The following is a 21,500-nucleotide window of genomic DNA, read 5'->3' as shown; positions in this document are numbered from 1 at the left end:
ATAATAGGTTTCTGTATAATGCATATATAATATCTACATTTTATATATAAGGGGTTGTATCAGCTTATGAAAAGTTCTAGGGTTCTTCAAACTGATTGAAATAAGTAAGTCTGACATATCTAGAAGATGATTGAGTCATCATATATACAGTATAGTATATGATCTATCAAAGAAGTCAACCACTGTGCAGCTCATTTTATAACACTCCTTTGCAGAAGAATCTAGCAAGCAGTAATTCAACTAATAATTTATAAACCTACATTTGGAAGAACTTTGATTTGAGAAAAAGAAAATAAAAGCCCAATTAAAACATATAAAAGTTTCCTTACTTCCCTGGCTATTCACTGACAGTGTGTCCTCTGCCTAATTTGTCTTGGTGGGTTTTTTTCGTTGTATTCTAACAAATTTTACTGGTCCTTCAAATATATATGTGTCCTAACTTAAATAGTCATATGAAAAAGCTTGGGAACCCCTCTCAGCCTGTATAATAATTGACTCCACTTTCAACAAAAAAGATAAGTGGTATGTCTTTTATTTCCCAGGAACATCGGAGTACTGAGGTGTTTTCTGAACAAAGATTTTTAGTGAAGCAGTATTCAGTTGTATGTAATTAAATCAAAATGTTAAAAACTGGCTGTGCAAAAATTTGGGTATCCTTGTAATTTTGCTAATTTGAATGCATGTATCTGCTCAAAACTGATTACTGGCAACCCCAAATTGGTTGAATTAGCTTGTTAAGCCTTGAGCTTCATAGGTAGGTGTGTCCAATCATGAGAAAAAGGTGGCCAATTGCAAGTTGTGTTTCTGTTTAACTCTCCTCTGAAAAGTGACAGCATGGGATCCTCAAAGCGACTCTCAAAAGTTCTGAAAACAAAGATTGTTCAGTATCATGGTTTAGGGGAAGGCTACAAAAAGCTATCTCAGAGGTTTAAACCGTCAGTTTCAACTGTAAGGAATGTAATCAGGAAATGGAAGGCCACAGGACAATTGCTGTAAAACCCAGGTCTGGCAGGCCAAGAAAAACACAGGAGCGGGCGCGGCATATGCAGAGGATTGTGAGAATGGTTACAGACAACGCAAAGATCACCTCCAAAGACCTGCAAGAACATCTTGCTGCAGATGGTGCATCTGTACATTGTTCTACAATTCAGCGAAATTTGCACAAAGAACATCTGTATGGCAGGGTGATGAGAAAGAAGCCCTTTCTGCACTCACGCCACAAACATTGTCGCTTGTTGGATGTAAAAGCTCATTTAGACAAGCAACGGTCATTTTGGAATGATGATACAAAAATTTTGCTATTTGGTCATAACAAAAAGCACTTTGCATGGCGGAAGAAGAACAACGCATTCCAAGAAAAACACCTGCTACCTACTGTCAAATTTGGTGGAGGTTCCATCATGCTGTGGGGCTATGTGGCTAGTTCAGGGACTGAGGCCCTTGTTAAAGTGGAGGGTTGGATGAATTCAACCCAATATCAACAAATTCTTCAGGATAATGTTTAAGCATCAGTCACATAGTTGAAGTTATGCAGGGGTTGGATATTCCAACAAGACAATAACCCTAAAGACACTTCAAAATCTACAATGGCATTTATGCAGAGGGAGAAGTACACAGTCCCCCGACTTGAATATCAGAAATCTCTGGGATGATTTGAAGCAGGCTGTCCATGCTCGGCAGCCATCAAATGTAACTGAACTGGAGAGATTTTGTGTGGACAAATGGTCAAAAATACCACCATCCAGACACTCATTAAAGGCTATAGGAGGCATCTAGAGGCTGTTACATTTGCTAAAGGAGGCTCAACTAAGTATTGATATAATATCTCTGTTGGGGTACCCAAATGTATGCACCTGTCTAATTTTATTATGATGCATATTGCCTGTTAATCCAATAAACGTTATCTCACTGCTGAAATACTACTGTTTCCATAAGGCATGTTATATATTAAAAAGGAAGTTGCTACTTTGAAAGCTCAGCCAAACTTTCATATGACTACATATATTTATGAAAGGCCCTAACAGTTTTTCTATTTTTATACAATCCTGGGTGGAGAGGGGCTCCGGCAGATTACATTGTAACCTTGTTGATGTTCCTGATGATAATTGTGTGATTTCGATCTTTGAGGTACGTCGATGAATGTGTGTACACCAACTCCAATTTATATATGTAACCCTATTCATGACTGTATGGCATGTTTCATACTATTTTGTATGTATCTTTTTGATGCTAATAATAAAAACATTAATCTACTCTAGTTACCATCAAGTACAAGATACTGTTTTATTACTACAGAGAAAACAAAATCATTTTAAATAAAATGAAATTGCATGTGTGTACACTGTATATTTATCTATATATGTGTTTTTGTGTGTAATTAATAAGCGAAATGCTATTTGTTATCTGCAATCAATGTACAAGATATATATTGAACCACATTAAATTATGGAAAATCTATAAGGTGACTCAGGTCTCTCAGACCTTTCCCCCAATATAAAAATAAAAAAGTTAAATACAAGAACAGGAAATAATATACTTAAAGATTAAACTTTTACTGACACAATCTTCTCAGTGTTATAATTGCGTCATTATCGCTTACGCAGTATGTATGTTTTCAATTTTTTTTCGTAACATAAACAGGCCAATTTATTAAAGGTGGAAGTGAAAATTCGAATATAAAAAAATTCAAATTTCAAGCTTATTTTTGTAAACTTCGACTAGGGAATAGTCCAAATTCGATTCAAAATTTATCATGTACTGTCTCTTCAAAAATCCAACTTCGACCATTCGCCATCTAAAACCTGCTGAATTGCTGTTTTAGCCTATAGGGGACCTCCTAAAATTTGAAGTCAATTGGTAGACTTTGAAAAATCTTTTTTCTTTTGGAAAAACTTTGAATCGAATTGATTTAATTTCGGTTGGTCTTTTTCCAATTCGAAATTCGACCCTTGATAAATCTGCCCCTTAAATCATAAATATATTGACCTGAAGAAGGTCAAACATCAGATACTTATGATAAAACTAAAGAACATCCTTATAATATTTGTCTGGTATCTTATTTCATGTGTTCCTGTTTCTGAGAAACTCCATTGGAACAGTTCAGTTGTACAAAGACAAAGAGACTGTTGTGACCATATCATTTACAAGACCAAAGTAGAAATTGAATCAAGGGAAGAACAAAATCTCTGAGACAAGATGAAAAGAAAATTGGATACAAAATAACTGTTTGAAATTTTAAACAAAAGGTGTTTTCAAATCCATTATACATTACATTTATTGTACATTTACATGGAATTGAACAGACTGTTCCAAGCAAAGAATAAAATGTTAAAATTAGCATTTGTGCGATGCTTGCCTGAAACATTTAAAGGCTCATTTATCAAAGAAAAGAGCAGCCGGTAAAGCTTCTGTTCGGTTTCGGTGTAAGGGCTAAGGCTAATGTTACTCTTTTTTTTCCACCACTGTAAAAACACTAGTGGAGAAAATTAGAATGCATCCAGTGCATTTCTGGCTTTTTGAAATATGCTGACTCTCTAATAAAAGCGGTCAGAAACAAATGTTTACCACTTGTTTACCTGCAGTTTAACAAAATCTGCCCCTTAGTGACCTGCCCCTGGTTTTATATACCTGTACCCAACGTTCCACTTCCAGTAGCTTTAGAGTCAGGTGTGGTACTCGCAGAAACATAAAAGAAAGGGGCAGGATACAACTGAACCAAAGGGGTTGGGATATATATAATGATTGCACTAGAGGGTAAAGAGATTTTAAAAACCTTTGCCTTTCACCCTCTCACAACGTGCTTATGGAGTCAATTGTATGAAAGTGTAAGTATGCTTTGTGGCAGACTTTGTATTGCAGAGAATAGACAAAAAAGTACTTAATTGTTGACTCGCCTCGTCTTCTGAGCAACTATCTCCCCGAGCTGCCTCAGCGTTTTTTCCCATAGGCTACAATGAAAAGTCGCCTGCGCTAATGCACACGTGGCGATGCATTTTCTATAGTCGCCCGAAGTTGCCTGTATGAGGCAACTTTGAATCTCCTCATGTGAACTAACCCTTAGATGTAAAGTTTATTGTATCTGAGGAATGGAAGCACCACATTATGTATATGTCTATTTTATAATACAGGTATAGGATCTGTTATCCAGAAACCCATTATCCAGAAATCTCCAAATTACTGAAAGGCCATCTCACTAAGGGGCAAATTCACTAACCGGCGAAAATTTGCCAGCGCTGGCTTCGCGCACATCGCCAGGCGAAAATGCTAATTCACGAAGATCCGAAGTTGCGCGCAGGATACTGAACGCCGGCGAAATTACACCAGCGAAATTACGCTCAGCAGTTCGAAGTTCGCTAGCATTGGCTAATTAGCATACGGCGTGCAGTTAAAGTACAACGGCCGTATATGCTGCAGCAAATACATTACACTACAAGGTCAGGGAACCTTAATAAAATTGTATATAATGCCCTACACATGTGCCCACAGTATAGTTTATGTGACATATGTTAGCAAATGTAGGGGGGTAGGAGGGTACCCCCCAAAAAAATGTACGATCTTTTTCAGTCTATCACCCTTTAAATAGGAAAAAACGTCAGCATTTTTTGTTCAACTTTTTTTTGAGGAACTCCTATCTACTCTATTGCACTTCGCCTGGTCTGAGGTGGCGAAGGCAAGTCTGGCGATAGAGGTAACGGTCAGTAAAATCAAAAAAACTTAGTCTAGTGTAAGAGTGCGAAGTTGCGACAGAGTCTTTCTCCTTTGGCCGAATTATGCCAGCTACCATAAGTAAATCGGTGAAGTGCCGAAATGACGTCACGCTGGCGAATTTTTCGCCAGCTTTAGCCACTTCGCCCTTTGGTAAATTTCCCCCATAGACTCCATTTTATACAAATAATCAAATTTTTTAAAAATGTAGAACTAAGATATAATTAATCCTTATTGGAAGCGAAATCAGCCTGTTTCCAGACAGTCCCCATACCTGTAAAAAGAATACCGCTGTGGAGCAGATTGGACCATAAATAGCTCTGCTGCAGAAACATTTATTTTAGATCTCTGCAAAATATAAATAGTATATAAGTATATAAAAAGTTAGACTTTTTTTATTTTTATCTCTGCAAAGGAAAAACACAAACTGTAATCTGATGAGAAAAGCTGTAAACATTCATACAGCAGCCAGAAATTCTGTAAAATACAGACAATATTATATTTCCCTGTTGGCTGCTGTCAGACATGTAGATGAAGCAGCTGCACAAATACTTAGTTCATAATCCCTGCAGCTTACATAAATCTGATAAAGCGAAAAGGTCTTTTTACAGGTACGGCTGACTTTATACACTCATAGTAGCAGAAAGGATGCTAACTTGTGGGAAATACTCCTCAAATCTTAGCACTGTTTTTTCTGTCAAAAAAAAAAAAAATGTTCACAGGCAAAGGCAAATGAAACACTGAGATCTAGTTTTAGGTTTCTTTTTATCAGCTCAAACATTTAACATTTCCAGTGAGAAATGAACATGGCATATTTTAATTTGTGAGATCAGTAGGACCAACTGCAGGTGCTTTCTATTATTATTACTGCTACCTGCTGCCAGGGCTTTTCCAACCATAAGGCAAGGTGACAACCTTAAGCAAAGCAATAATTCTGCAGAGACATCCAATATCACACAGTAGTTAGCAAGTATTTTTCACAATGAACCATGTCAAAATATGTCTCCAAGGGGTATATTTATCAAAGAGTGAAGTTCAGCCACTAGAGTGAAATTCCGCCACTCTCCATTCATTTCTATGGGATTTTTATAGGCGTATTTATCAAAGGGTGAACTTTCACTTTCACCCATTGATAAATAGCTTTTCAAAATCCCATAGAAATTAATTGAGAGCTGCGGAATTTCACTCTTTGATAAATTTACCCCCAAGTGAGACTACAGGACATAAGAAATTAGAACTGAATGACCTCACGTCCCTTAAAGGGATACTGTCAGGGGAAAAAACATTTTTTTTCAAAATGAATCAGTTAATAATGCTGCTCCTGCAGAATTATACACTGAAATCCATTTCTCAAAAGAGCAAACAGATTTTTTTTATATTCAATTTTGAAATCTGACATGGGGCTAGACATATTGTCAATTTCCCAGCTGCCCCAAGTCATGTGACTTGTGCTCTGATAAACTTCAATCACTCTTTACTGCTGTACTGCAAGTTGGAGTGATATCACCCCTCCCCCCCCAGCAGCCAAACAAAAGAACAATGGGAAGGTAACCAGATAACAGCTCCCTAACACAAGATCACAGCTTCCTGGAAGATCTGAGAACAGCACTCAATAGTAAAAACCCATGTCCCACTGAGACACATTCAGTTACATTGAGAAGGAAAAACAGCAGCCTGCCAGAAAGCATTTCTCTCCTAAAGTGCAGCCAAACGTCACATGACCAGGGGCAGCTGGGAAATTGACAAAATGTCTAGCCCCATGTCAGATTTCAAAATTGAATATAAAAAAATCTGTTTGCTCTTTTGAGAAATGGATTTCAGTGCAGAATTCTGCTGGAGCAGCAGTATCCCTTTAATAAAACAATTTATGTTTAATATTCATATTTCTTCCATACCCCTTAGGATGACTTTTTTATATTCAATATCCACATCTCCTCCACTGTGTTATATTGCTCAAGTAAAAATCTTATGGCTTAATTCATATAATTGTCCATGTCTGTGCTATGGGTCAGATCCTTTCCTTCAGGCCCAGGATGGCAAACTGTAGATTCTGGCAATAGTCATAGTCACTAATTATTATGCCTTTAGGGGACTGGGCCTCTGTGAGCTTGAAATGCCAGGGTTTATTTGCAATCCCAGTCCAGGTGATATCCCCCAGGTGATATCATCCACTTACAATGTAAAAATAAAATACAATTTATTAATCAATATCATAATATACCAGCACAATTAAAAACCCAAACCCATAAAAATAATGGCACTGCAGATTTAGTTTGCAGATTTCCAATATTATTCCCTATAACTACATGGACGCAATCATTATTTCAACAAACACTGAGTTATATAGGAGCCCCTAAAACTAAATCTGCACTGCCATTATTTTTTTGGGTTTGGGTGCTTTTAATTGTGCACAGTCGCCTGGGGGTCAAGTCCTCTAATTTGTTTTGGTTGTTCCTACTTGAACATCCTATTTCACTTCACAGACTTAATATACAATGACAGAAAAATATTTTCTTAAATATATGGCTGCCCCTATAGCTGATCCTGGCCAAAGATTGTATGGGCCTGATTTTTAAAATTTCCGAATACAATAATAGCAATAGAATTCTGCACATGAACATCTTGGCTTTATAGATTAGTATTTTACTATGTTTTAGTTTACAATGATATATTACAATTGCAGTTTATCTTTCATTTAACACCACTTAGAAAGCATTTTGATTTTGAAATGTATTATTTATGGACTACAAAAATTCAACTTTAGTCTAACGATAAATGATTGCTTTTCCGACAGGAAAATACATAGCCGCTTTGCTACTATGGCTTAAAACAAAAGGGCAAATCCATTACAATAAGCCCCCCATTCACGTGATTTCTTAAAGAGCAAATATTATTGCAGTTAAAAGACGCACTTTTGAAAAGGTCCTTTTAGCTTTGGCAAATTATTATAGAAAACCAGTGGGAAAACAGCCCAGTGTAGATTATTAGTGTGAGCTGCTAGAGGTTGAAGTTGCTGACATAAAATCAATAATTCTTTGACTGGTGTAAGTTTAGTCTGCATTGGGCTATATTGTAGCTCAGCTGTTACACAGTTTATGATAGATAGCTAGATAGATGACAGACAGACAGACAGATAGATGGATAGATAATAGATAGATACTGTCATATATGGAGCTATATTTTCTGGTTGTAAAATGTCCTTGCCGCCAAAAGAAAGTTGAGGAGTTTTCCTGTCTCATTTATATATTTTTTATATAAGATGTTTGAATCTCTTAAACATACCCTAAAATTGCTATTGACTTTAAAGCACAAAAGTGTGCCAGCAGCAAACCAATATAATTTGAATTCTATCAGGGGCTGTGCAGCCCAGGTTAAATTTGCTGCAAATAACAATTATGGTTTGAACACTTGCAGCCTACATGTAGTTTGCTAGTGTGAGCCAAGCAGTTAGATCTGATATTTGGCTGCACAAATTAGAGATGGCACTCACATCGCACGTACTGTTCACCACCCTAAAGTGTTAAAAAGAATAAAACTAATAAAGAATTCATATTCTCATTATTGTCATACAGTTAAAGAGTTTAGGACTTGGGAAACACCTGTTACACCAGGGCCTATTTACAATGACAAGTGTAATCACAACAATTTTGGACCCAAAATGCAGCATTTTTAACATAATTATGGTGTAATTGCTGCTACTAGTATGACATGCAATTAACTACAGAAATGTCAAAACACGTGCATTTTTATGCTGACTGTTGAAAAATGGGAGGTAATACGTCTGTTATCCGCAAATATCCCCAGATCCTTCTCATTAAGGAGGCCCCTAACATACTCCTATTTATTGTATAACTAGCACTTGTTTTATTTTTACCCAAGTGCAATTTTTTTTGGTCAACATTCTGGTTACAAATAATGCATGTATTTATATTTCTTTACTTTCCCATTTAACTACTACTAAAATTGGTAATAAAGAGTATGATGGTTTGAAATCAAGAGCAAAAGGCATACAAATTGAAATTCTGACAATGGATTTACCAATGCATAGGAACACTGTATTATTGCATTATAATAAGCGACTGTCATCTACAGTGATAATATTTTTTGTCATATAAAAGCCACTTCCTTCATACCTATTGTCAAATTCCATGACTGCAAATGAGCATCTTGCTTTTGGTATTTGTAATGAAAACCATTATGGAAACAGTAGTATTTCAGCAGTCACACAAAGTATTGGTTTAACATAAAAATATGCAATATGCATCATAAAATTAGACATAAATTTGGGCACCCCAACTGAGATATTACATCAATACTTAGTAGAGCCTCCATTTGCATATGTAACAGCCTCTAGATGGCTCCTGAAGCCTTTGATGAGTGTCTGGATTCTGGATGGCGGTATTTTTGACCATTCGTCCATACAAAATCTCTCCAGTTCCAGAATATTATTCTTCTCCCTCTGCATAAATGCCTTTGTAGATTTTGAAGTGTGTTTAGGGTCATTGTCTTGTTGGAATATCCAACCCCTGCATAACTTTAACTTTATGACTGATGCTTGAACATTATCCTGAAGAGTTAGTTGAATTCATCTGACCCTTGACTTTAATAAGGGCCACAGTCCCTAAACTAGCCCCACAGCCCCACAGCATGATAGAACCTCCACCAAATTTCATAGTAGGTAGCAGGTGTTTTTTTTTGTTCTTCTCTCGTCATGCACATCTTTTATGTGATGACCAAATAACTACATTTTTTTCTCATCAGTCTAAAGCACTTTGTTCCAAAATGACTGTGGTTTGTCTAAATGAGTTTTTGCATACAAGCGACTGTTTGTGGCATGAGTGCAGAAAGGGCTTCTTTCTCATCACCCTGTCATACATATGTTCTTTATTCAAATTGCGCTGAATTGTAGAACAATGTACAGATACACAATAAAGATGTTTTTGCAGGTCTTTGGAGGTGATCTTTGGGTGATCTTTGGGTTGTCTGTAACCATTCTCACAATCCTCCGCATATGCCACTCCTGTGGCACTATGCCTGTGGCCTTCCATTTCCTGATAACATTCCTTTCAGTTGAAACGGACAGTTGAAACATCTGAGATAGCTTTTTGTAGCCTTCCCCTAAACCATGATACTAAATCAGTATTGAGCAGTTACATGCATTGAAATCAGCAAAATGACAAGGGTACCCACATTTATGCACAACCGGTTTTTCACATTTGATTAATTTACATATAACTGAATACTGCTTCACTAAAAATCTTTGTTCAGAAAACACCACAGTACTCATGTTCATGGGAAATAAAAGACACACCACTGTTATCTTTTTTGTTGAAAGTGGAGTAAATTATTATGCAGGATGAGAGGGGTTCCCAAACTTTTTCACATGACTGTATTCTACAAAGAACAGACTTAAAGGCATTTTTACCTTCACATGCCATTTTTTGTATATTATACAAAGTCAAAGTCCTGTTCATATCAATTTTTAATTTAAAATTATATTTTTTTATAGTTATTTTACTATTCATTCTGTTTGCAAATTTTAAACTGTAGTGTGGTTATTGAGATGATGGTTTAAAGATACTGTAAGTTGTTTACCTTTAAATTAACTTTTAGTATGATGTAGCTAGTAGTTCAGATTTTCAGCAGAAGCAGCAGTAATTACTAGGGTCCAAATTACCCTAGCAACCAGGCAGTGATTTTAATGAGACTACAGTATAATATGAATAAGAGATGGTCTGAATAAAAAATATTGTAATAAAAAGTAACAATAACACTGTAGCCTCATAGAGCAAACCTTTTTTGGCTGCCAGGCTCAGTGATTTTCAGGAACTTCTTGCTTTAGAATCAGGGACTTGAGGTTTAATGGCTGCTGCTCCTCCAGAATGATCCATAGGAGGTAGTGTTTTAGCTGCCAGGTTACCTAAATGTATTTCCCTCTGTCTGTGTTCCCTGCTAACCTGCTAGGATCCAGCTGCAAGCAATAACCTAAGGGCTGTGTGGACTGATTGCCGACTGCCTAGTCCAATTGCCTGTTCTTCGGATTTCTTTTCTGCCTGTTTTTTTCAGTTTTTTTATTAAACCTTTTGCTCAAACAGATGGTACCTGTCAAGTTTGGTAGTAATTATACAGCACATCGGGTCCACACAACCATTTCTGACAGTGACCCCATTTTAAATTTGTAAAGTCTTATGGTCATTGCTTTTTTATATACAGACATTTGCTGGGGAAGTGGGTGGGTGTAGGGTTTTGTGTTGGCAGTGCATTTCTGGTTTTAGTTATATATTGTTGCCATGGCAACCATATTTTATCATGAGTGTCTCTCCTATTTTCCAAAGTGGCTGCCATCTCTTCCATCTGTTCATGGGTAGATAGTAGTGTGAGCAGTTCCTGTTCCTGGTTATTAGTGTGGCGGCTGCACTGGAAATTTGAAATAGAAGATTTGATTGTGGGGTCTTTATGTTGGGCGGAGGGACATTTAAAAGGGCTTTTTCCAGTTTAAAGAGAATGGACCATTCCAGATTGGTTCACAGGAAGGTGAATATGGAGTCCCAAAATTTGTTCACCTGGGGACACTCCCACCACATGTGAAGCAGGGTGCCCTACTGTGAAATTGGAAAATTTTGTGACATTCGGCGCATGCGCAGTAGAGCCGTACCGGTAAATGTTCCTATTGCGCATGCGCCAGAAGACGCCGGTCAAATCAGGAAGAAGACGCGCGTGGGAGAAGATGGCGACTGTTAACTCCGTGGACAGGACCTGCGCAGAGGGGTGAATAACAAGTTAGGGGCATTTGTTCAGGGGGACAGGTAGGCCAGGGGGGAGGAGGGGGGGGGGCAACACAGGGGAGGGGTTTTGTGCCCAGGGGGTTTCCTTCTCCTTTTAGGGTACATGAGCCTGAACATGCAATTGCACCTGTCCAGTCTGTTCTATTGACACAGGGGAACCATTTCAGCAACCACCACCCTTGCACCATTTTGATGTAGAGCGCCAGAGATGATAATAATTTAACTCTTGATCGCAGAGGTGTACAAATTTATAAAATTAGTTTTCATGCATCAGTCACAATTGCGCCAAGTGCAAACATACACATGGCTGTAATTGTGGGAAACAATGCTAAATTGTGGAGTTGGAAAAACGTGAGACCCTTCTAATGCAGTGGTTCCTAAACTGGGGTAACTATTATTCTGAAGCCATTGCTGAGAGAGTCTGTCCTGAAAGACCAAAACCTATCAGGGTGACCGCACAAAATCGGTCTCTTTCTCCAGTGATTCGGGGGAGGAGACTTCTTTCTGCTCTGACGATTTAACCTCTCTACGCCAAAACAGACGTGCCCCCACTGCAGCAGACCTAGAAGATGCGGAGTCCAATGACGACACTAGGAAGCCAAAAAACTACCAAGGTCAGGACCACTACACGAACCGGAAAAAACAGGAGAGAACAGACTGGAACAGGAAGAACGACAAATCAGGAAGAAGACAAGAAGAGGGGGGGAAGCGGTTCCAGGGAAAGACCCTACAAGCTAAGAACCAACCCCAAGAAGAAGGATCGGACTTACTAAATGTTGTCAATTTATCCTCTATTACCTTGTCTCCGCCCCAGATTCCAGTACTGAGTAAAGGGCTATCGTTCGCACCCACTCACCATTTTAGTTTATTCAATACGTTGTTAGATGTGAACAAGTTTGTTCGCAAACTAACCCTTAGGAGACACTTTGGGCCAGGAGGTGAGGGTGTGGGTCTAGTTTCCCCCCATAGACACTATAGTACTGTATTGAGGGACAATACATCCATTGAACTAGACACACCCTTCGACACCTTTAAGGAGCATTGCTGCCTTGCTGATTTAAGGGTGTTAGAAAACGAGAACATTAGGGAGGGCTCTTCAGATGAGCCCTTAATTGGTAGATCCACCCTTAATAAGAAATGTAATTCCAGCTTCTATCCCCTACAGTCTAGGTGCTCCTCAATGGACATGTTCCAGGACCTGGTGGAACGGGACCTCAAGAAACTCAACACCAGTTTCCCCAATAAATCCAAATGGAACATCTCCCTTGATGAGCGGAAAGCACTCAGATCACTGAAGGCTGCCACACACATTACTATACGGCAGGCTGATAAAGGAGGCAGTGTGGTAGTCTTGAACACTGCTGATTACATAGCAGAAGCTCAGCGACAATTGAGTGACCCTGAAACCTACTCTACCCTTTCCTCTAATCCACAGGATAAATTTATGAAAGCTATAGAGGAACTGGTGTCCTATGGTATATCCTTGGGGGTGGTGGACATTCACGATAGGGACTATTTGGTTAGACGTACTCCCATCATCCCTATTTTTCACCACCTCCCAAAGATACATAAATCCACCCAGGCACCAGAGGGTAGACCTATAGTAGCCAGCATTGGATCAGCAAATGAAGGGCTTTCAGACTGGCTTGACTCGAACCTAAAACCTCTAGTCCCACTTTTGGGCTCATACTTAAGAGATACTGGACATCTTATTGAAAAACTATCCACCCTCACTTGGCTAGACACATACCACTGGATCTCCATGGATGTTAAATCTTTATACTCCATGATCCCACATAAGATGGGTATACAAGCTATTTTTGACACCTTGAAAGAATCACATTCCTACACACCCGATTTTATACACTTTAATTTATTAGTCCTCGAATTCTTATTAACTCACAATTTTTTTCACTTCGATGGGAGTTACTACCTCCAGAGACGTGGCACTGCTATGGGTGCATCCTTTGCCCCCTCATATGCGAACCTCTACATGGGCCGCTGGGAGCAGTGCCACGTCTATGGATGTGCTAACCCCTTTCGCGACCACATAATCTGGTATGGCAGGTATATCGATGACCTGCTATTCATTTGGAATGGTCCTCTGAGCACAATTGATGAATTTCATCAATTTCTTAACACAAATCAATATAATCTCCAATTTTCTTTGGAACACCACAACGACACAATCACATTTTTAGATTTAACCTTAATAGGTAACACATGCACCAAGTCCATTGACACGGAAATTTTTAGGAAACCTACTGCAGGTAACACCCTCCTAAAATACAACAGTTGTCACCCTAAACACACACTGAACAGTATTCCATATAGTCAGTTTGTGAGGTTCCGGAGAAATTGTAGCCAGGAAGCCACATTTGATCGTCAATCACACCAATTAGGGCAGAGAATGCAAAGTAGAGGATACCCCAAACACCTTATAAGGAGCGCACATGCAAAAGCCAAAGTAGCATCGACATTAGTAAAAGAAAAAAGAAGGCCAATTGTGGACCACTTAGATCACATCAGGCCAGAAAAACAAAGAATGTACTTTGTTACTGAATTTAGCGAGGAATATGGTCAAATTTGCAAGATAATCAAAAAATACCTACCGATATTGGATGGGGATACAAAAATGTCTGAAATCTTAGCTCAAACAGAGATAAAATGTGTTCCTAAAAAGGCTCCCACCCTAGGAAAAATGCTGGCACCCAGTTTAGTCACATCGGTTCCTTCTAATCAGATGGACAATTGGCTAAGGGTTAAAGGGACATACAAATGTGGGGCTAACACTTGTAAGACATGTAGCGTCATTTCCATTGGACCTGAATTCAAATCTAATGTGTCAGGGCAAATTTATAAAAACACAGGGTTCTATAACTGCAACACCAGGAATGTGATATATCTCCTAGAATGCAGTAACTGTCAGAAACAATATGTGGGACGTTCATCACGTACTTTGAAGGAAAGAATTAGGGAACATATCAGAAGCATTACCCACAAAGACGAACGTACCCCTGTTGGTAGACATTTCACAACATGCTCACCCAATGGTCTAAAAGACCTGAGGGTGAAAGTGATCGAAAAGGTACGGGTCCCAATTAGAGGTGGTGACATCATTTACAGATTGAACCTCAGGGAGGCTTTCTGGATCCTCAAATTGGATACCAGAGTCCCCAACGGTCTAAATTATAGACACGATATTAGCTACCTATACTAGACATGTCAATATTCGGTCCTTATTAAAATAATAAAGTTAATAAAAGATATTCTAGTTAGAATATATCTAGGAATATATTAGTATCATCAATGTTACAACTTCCACACTTACAGTTTATTTGGTTATCAACTATGAATATGGTTTTAAAGTATCCATTTTAATTGCTCCATTTAGCTACAGGTTTTAATGTATTTAAATAAAAAATGTAATTTTATTGTGTGCCCACTAGATGGCACCAAAACCTTTTCTGTATAAATAACCCAGCTGTGGCTATTGATCTTTTAACCTATGACTAAGGGATAACTCCCGAAACGCGTAAGGTTTTTTCCAGCAGGACCTCCAATAAAACCCACCTTACAGAAGTGCCGTCTGTTCTTTGGATTTTTGGTGTATATACAGTGGGGACACTGTCTGACAGAGCACCTGTGTTGTGAGGGGAGAGCGGTGAGTTGTTTGCGGTCCTCTTTTTTTCCTCTTCTTTATCGAACTGTCCTGAAAGACAGCTATGGTGTGATGCAGGGAGAATGTCTATTGTGAAATTTCCTCTGGGTAAAAAGGTAGAGAGCACATCTGAACTTCTATTCAGATTGCAACCCATAACCTATAGCAAGGAAATGGCTAAACTGATTAGCTCCCCACCTCAGTATGAATAATGAGCTCCATGTCACATGGCTTGTTTTATAAACGTCAAAAATAACACTGTTTGAACTTTAGCATAGACCTACATAAAATATGATTATCAGTCTATTTTAGAATTACTGGCCTATTGATGTGTGCTTTTACAAATGAAACCAGAGGAAATACTCGGAAGGACGCAGTTTTGTTCCTGGGGATTTCATTTCATTTGGGGATCAGCAGTGAAGTTCAGGGTTTTCTGATCAACATGTTTTGCAGAATTTGATCCACATGAAAAACATTTGGAGTGAGGGGACCCATTTCTCATTTGCATGCAAAGCAACTGCCCTGGCTGTGTTTTAAACTATAGTAAGTGAGCTTTAGCCTGTAGGGCAGGAGTCCCCAAACTTTTTTACTGGTGTGCCACATGCAAATGTAAAAAGAGTTGGGGAACAATGCAAGCATAGAAAAGCCACTGGTGATGCCAAAGAAAGGCTGTGATTGGCTATTTGGTAGCCACTATGCAGACTGACAGAATACAGGAGGCACTATTTGGCAGTACACCTGGATTTTATCCAACAAAATATCCTTGTATCTATGCCTGGAATCCAACAATAAGTACCAATAAATGCCACAGAGTAACATCCAATGGTTGTTGAGCAACTTGTTGCTTGCAAGCACTGCTGTAGGGTATTACATAAAATGGAATTTTCAGGAGGAACTGGATTTCCTTCCCTAGATTCCCTCTACTTCTAAAAGTACAATTACCTATCAGGCAACACTCTGTTAGGAGAGATCATTACCAAACTGGCAACATAAATTTAATGCAATGTCAGTATACTATCATAACATTCCATTAAAGCAATAGAAGTATTTTTTTTATTGGATACCATCGTTGCTTGTCAATATATACCCTGTATTTTGACGAGGCTGTGCATGTATAGATCTGTCAGGTTGTGGTCCCCCCCCACCCGTGTTTTATATGTTTAGTGGTTAACACCAAATTTATTCCTGAGTAGTCCTCTATAATAAGGGTTTCACTAACTGTATTTATATAGTTATTTTATACACATGAACACTTGCAAATGGTTTACTTTAAAATACACAGTGGATTTGCGGTCTGTTTTGGAATAATAAATTTACTGTTTTCTATCTGAGTTTAATTTGACAAACGGTGTAATCTATGCTGTGATCTAGACTTTTATTTCTGATATTTTGATACATGGTTAGTTCTCCTGCAATTATAATGCAGTAGAAGATAATCATCTTTTATTGTATGACATATACAATCGGTATATGCCTTTATTAAAATACCTTAGATCAACTACATATAATTGATATAACTTGCAAAGTAATACATACCATACAATTCATCATTTTCAACATAGGCAGGTCAAACCTATACAACTAATCATCATTCAGATGATTTTCTATTATGTTTGGAAAAAAACTTACAAAAAAAACTCAACATTTTCTCTAATTAGATTTGTTACACATTTTCTCATCACAAAACCTTATATTTGATTACAAAAATTCTACACAGTTATGTGAATCTAACAAATGTTTACGTCAAGGTTACATTAACTGATTTCTACAAACGAGCAATGTCATAAGAGGTTATTTTACTAAGATTCAATTTCATCTGGTTGGGTTTTTTGGGGCAAAAACTTGAATTTTTCATGGAATAAAAAAAAAAACCAAACTTTGTTATATTATTATTATTATTATTATTATACCCCCATGCAACAAAAAGCAAACGCAAAAATCTGCCATCTCAGACCTGTTGAGGTTATGTATAAGTCAATGGCAGATGTCCCTATCCCAATTTGAAGATATTGTGGGGTTTAGCCCGATAATTTTGTGGTTTTCAGGCAAAAACACGAAAAAAATAACGATTCAGGAGAAAATTCCATAAAATTGTACAATTCGGGTTTTCGCACAATTTTATCAAGTTTTTTACCCATCCAATTTATTTGAGTTATTTTATTAATAAATAAGGCAAAAACCTGAAAAGGGAGTTTGGTTGAGTTTTTTTAAATTAAACTAATTAGATAAATTCTGATTTTAGTAAATAAGCCTCAGCCTTAATGCTGTACTTCCATCTACCTGATGAAGAATAATTTTGGGTAAATGTCCCCTTTATGTCTTCAAAGGCACAGTACGACACCATTGATGGACAGCTGGAAATCCCCAGATATAGATTTGGATTCAAATTTTACTTTATTTCCAGTGGAAAGTAAGTAGATGACCTTTGCCCAACTAACAGTGAGTAATGATTACGGTCAGTCAGCAGATATTGTATGAGTAGCACTATTGTACCTGCTAATCCACAGAATAAACAATTGCTCTCATTGAAATAAAATCAAAGCAAAACTGAATTTGGCTTTTACTTTCCATATAAAGTAATATACTGTATATAATATTATATAATATGGGTTTTGGCCATGCAACCAACCAAATTTTGGTAATAGATAAAAGAAAAAAAATGAACTTCATTATTTCCCAGACAGCCACAACTATTTGATTCACCATAAAAAGAGGTGCCTTAAACAGGAGCTATAATAATCTGTATTATTCTGATTACCACGTCACACATATTATAAAATATAAGAAACAATTTTTGCCAACCAATCTATGGTTTCAGCAGGTACTTTTACTTTCCCTGTTCTCTTTAAGTATCCTCAGGATGCATGTCCTCTTTGATAGAATCTGCTTTCAATGTAGGTTGTTCTTCTGAGTCTTTGCCAATAGATGCAACCTGTAATGGTTGGGGCTGTGAGGAAGTGGAGATGCCTGCTGATGGTTGAAGAAGCTGCACAATCTGGCCAAGTTGTTTGGAAATAAAAGACAGCTTCTGGTTTACCCCTTTCAGGTTTTTATTTGTGTACGTTTGCTGTTCTTGGATCATTGTTAATCTGTCAAATAGAAGGCACATGCTCTCCTCATTTTGTTCCCTTTGCTCTTGCTCAACTTGCATTCTTTGTTTTTGTAAAGAAACCAGATCAGCAAACGATGCCTCTTTTAAATCCTGCCTAGACATCTGTTGAGTGTTGATTCGACCCATATCTTTGGCTCGACCACAGAGAGTTTTCTTTTTAACTTTAGCTTTTTGTTCTGGGCTAGTGTCACTGAAGTGTATGACATTAACAGCTTGCTTTGTGAATAAAGAGTTTGCTTCTCCTTGCTTCTGTGCTCCTTCTCCTAAGACAGGGGATTTTATGTGAGTGCTTAACTGCATTATCTCCATGTTGTCATTTTTGTTACAGGATTCTGAGTTTTCAACAAGACTCCCATCCATGTCACCGACAAGAGAATTTTTGCTAGGTGAACCAACTGATAATGACCAGAGAAAGAAAATGTTATATTTCTTGATCAAAATACAGCAATAAAATTTAAGCATTTAAAATATGAGCTGTGAAGATCAGATAACTTACTTGATTCTGACAGAAACATGGAATCCCCTGTTGAATGATGTTCAGACTGCATAAGCTTGCCTGCACCAATCTCAGTGGATGAAGCTTTCTCTACCGCCTCACTATCTCCACTATCATGATTAGCTGAAGAGTTTAAAGGAAGAATAACTCTCTTGTATTGGGAAAGCAAATATACTTTTCATTTATTTTAAAGAAATATACTTGACAAAATTGTGTAACCCTGTTGCATTATTAATAATAAATCCAGGAAAATTGTATGACCTAAAAATTGCAGGACAATTCTTGAAAAGATTCGAAATAAGGACCCCTTCCCCGACATAGTAATCCACAAATGCAATCCCCCGTGAAGGGTACAAGTCCCTAAAACATTAACATTTGGAGTTTTTTTGTGAACTTTTTCTTGAGGAGGTGCAATCAAAACCATTCCACAATGGCTACAGCGTTGAATGAACTTGCTCCATAGCATAGAAATTGACGTAAACATAAACCCACACCCTGCTTGCATCTGCAAAGTCATAGTATTTGTTTATTTTCAGAAAATTCTCAATTAAGAAAGAGAAAAAGACAGAAATAGTACTACATATTTTATAATTATAATTCACTGTGAATAACCAAGTCACTCTCTTGGGTGAATAAGTTCAATAGAATAAAAGGATCTGGCTTACAAATTGTGGTAGAACAAAACACTCAATTTTGCTTCGAATATGCAAATGTGTAACGGAGTACAAATTTACAACTGGTTAGGTGTATCTTTGATGTAAAACACAAACAAATACTGAATGCAGATCTCATAATGTACTTCAAGACATTCTGAAAAGCTAACCACCAGTAGTGAGGGATCAATGTGTGTCCACTACACCAGAGCTGACCCTTTTTTTGCTGTTTAAAGGATTAACTCAAATAAAGAATACAATGATATTTCATTTAGTTGCAGACATGCCTTTCTATTGTCTATGAGCTCCTCAGTCTTTTTTAAGGCTTGCTTTGCATAGAAAATCAATGTTACAAGGGACAATAGGTCAGTAAACATCATTAAATATATATGAAGGCAGTAGCTTGTGAATTTTGTTGAAGTCACAATCCTTGTGCTATAAACCTAAAATAGTGTTTGCAAGCTCTGAATGTACTTTACATGCCAAACAGAGGAAATCAAATGATACTTTTTTTGCACATTCAGTATAGGTGACTCTCAAAGTTAACTTTACAAGTGATTATATTTTAAATTGCTTATTGCTTTTATGACAGATGCTTGTTGATGCTCAGTGATGCATGCCAACAGCCCCTTGCCTCCAACAGCCTGTATTTACCATTTACCGTTTAGCCTGAGGTCCAAACAATCAGCCTGATATTGCCCACCTCAAGGTGGGCATATTTGGATAAAATCTGTTTGTTGGGCTGTTGATTCAAAAATTATAACAGGGTGTAAAAGTTGCATAGGAAGGAAACCCACTTTAAATGAGAACTAGTCTAGAAATGCTGTGCATTACGTTTTGGGCTTCTGTACCAGCCCAAAGCAAGCCTTTTAGTAGGGAAGATGTGTGCTTCCAAAGAAGCCCCAGTAGCTCTCCATCTTCTTATCTGCGGATTCATTGCACCTGCTCTGTGCTGTTGTCAGTTATTGAACTTAGGGACCGATTTACAATATACAGTGCCCATAAAATATAAATGCCACAACAGGAGGCTGATTAATAATTATTACAGATAATTACTACATGGCAGCACAGAAACCAATGCAACTAACATCATAATTTAATAATCAGCCTTGTAACATCAGCTTATATTACAGGCCAACCTCATTATCTTTTTGATAATTTGTGACAGCCCCTATGCTGCTCAGATCCCCCTGAGCATTGCAGACACTTTCCAAGATGGTGACCCTCTGTGACAAGTTTGATGTTCTGAATCATTGCTGCTATTTAGAAGCTGAAACTTTACAAGGTGCAATAAATTCAATATACAAAATATGGCATTTTTAGCCATATTAATTTTTAGGGTTTAGTTCTCCTTTAAGTCCTGAGCTGCACCAACTTTTGTTATTTTTGTGTGTGTGTGTGTGTGTGTGTTAGTAAACAGGACCAAGAAGATGCTGACAGTGAGGAATGATTCAGATAGGATCACAAGCTGATAAAAAAAAAAACAATTCATTTTGATCATAAATTAATCTGAAGGACACAAAAGAAAATTGAATAATATTTACAATCTACTGCCACCTTCTGACCAGTTATTGTATCTGTTTAGATCACAAAGCCCCAAATTAATAAAAACGGATTACCAGAAGAAAATTTTATTTAAAGAGTAACTCATGAAGAGGGGAATTATAATTTAAGCATACCTATGGCAAAATGTAATCCTTTAACCCGTTGCCTGCTATTTTAGCAGGCAAAGGATTGAAATACATGTTTTTTTGCATTTTGTGGCACATACAGTACATTAATCATCTCCTTATAACACGCAAAACAGCATATAAACTGTAAAAACTACATTTTTGTGACGTGTAAATGTAGAATAGCTCTTCCACTCACCAAAGTTAACAGAGGCTTCAGTATAGTAGTAGCCATTTTCCTGTCGTTTCTTTAACATGGAGCAGAGATCCAGTCGAACCATTAACTCATCTCCAAAGTTATGCTCTTTAAAGTCTTCATAAAGACTAGCATGAATTTTTTTCAGTCCCTGATAAATAAAGATGCATTTTAAAACATCATTCTGACCTAATATTCAGGTATCAAGCATCTTAGCCACTCA

The 21,500-nt window shown here is 37.5% G+C and overlaps 1 protein-coding gene across 7 annotated transcripts in view; it reads right to left on the bottom strand.

The window, feature by feature from the left end:
* Positions 1 to 21,500, bottom strand: part of akap7.L (A-kinase anchoring protein 7 L homeolog) — a 109,146-nt gene that overhangs the window by 76,000 nt on the left and 11,646 nt on the right. For 5 of the 7 annotated variants that reach the window (XM_041562262.1, XM_041562258.1, XM_041562261.1 and 2 more), the window contains 3 exons: positions 21,281 to 21,428; positions 18,759 to 18,881; positions 16,446 to 18,657 (listed from right to left, as the gene is read on the bottom strand). In XM_041562262.1, the coding sequence (XP_041418196.1) occupies positions 17,996 to 18,657; positions 18,759 to 18,881; positions 21,281 to 21,428 (933 nt within the window). In that variant the 3' untranslated portion in view covers positions 16,446 to 17,995. 7 annotated transcript variants of the gene reach the window in all.

This window comes from Xenopus laevis, chromosome 5L (genome assembly GCF_017654675.1).
Source record: "Xenopus laevis strain J_2021 chromosome 5L, Xenopus_laevis_v10.1, whole genome shotgun sequence".
Taxonomy (NCBI): Eukaryota; Metazoa; Chordata; class Amphibia; order Anura; family Pipidae; genus Xenopus; species Xenopus laevis.
This window is presented reverse-complemented; position numbering and strand designations above follow the sequence as displayed.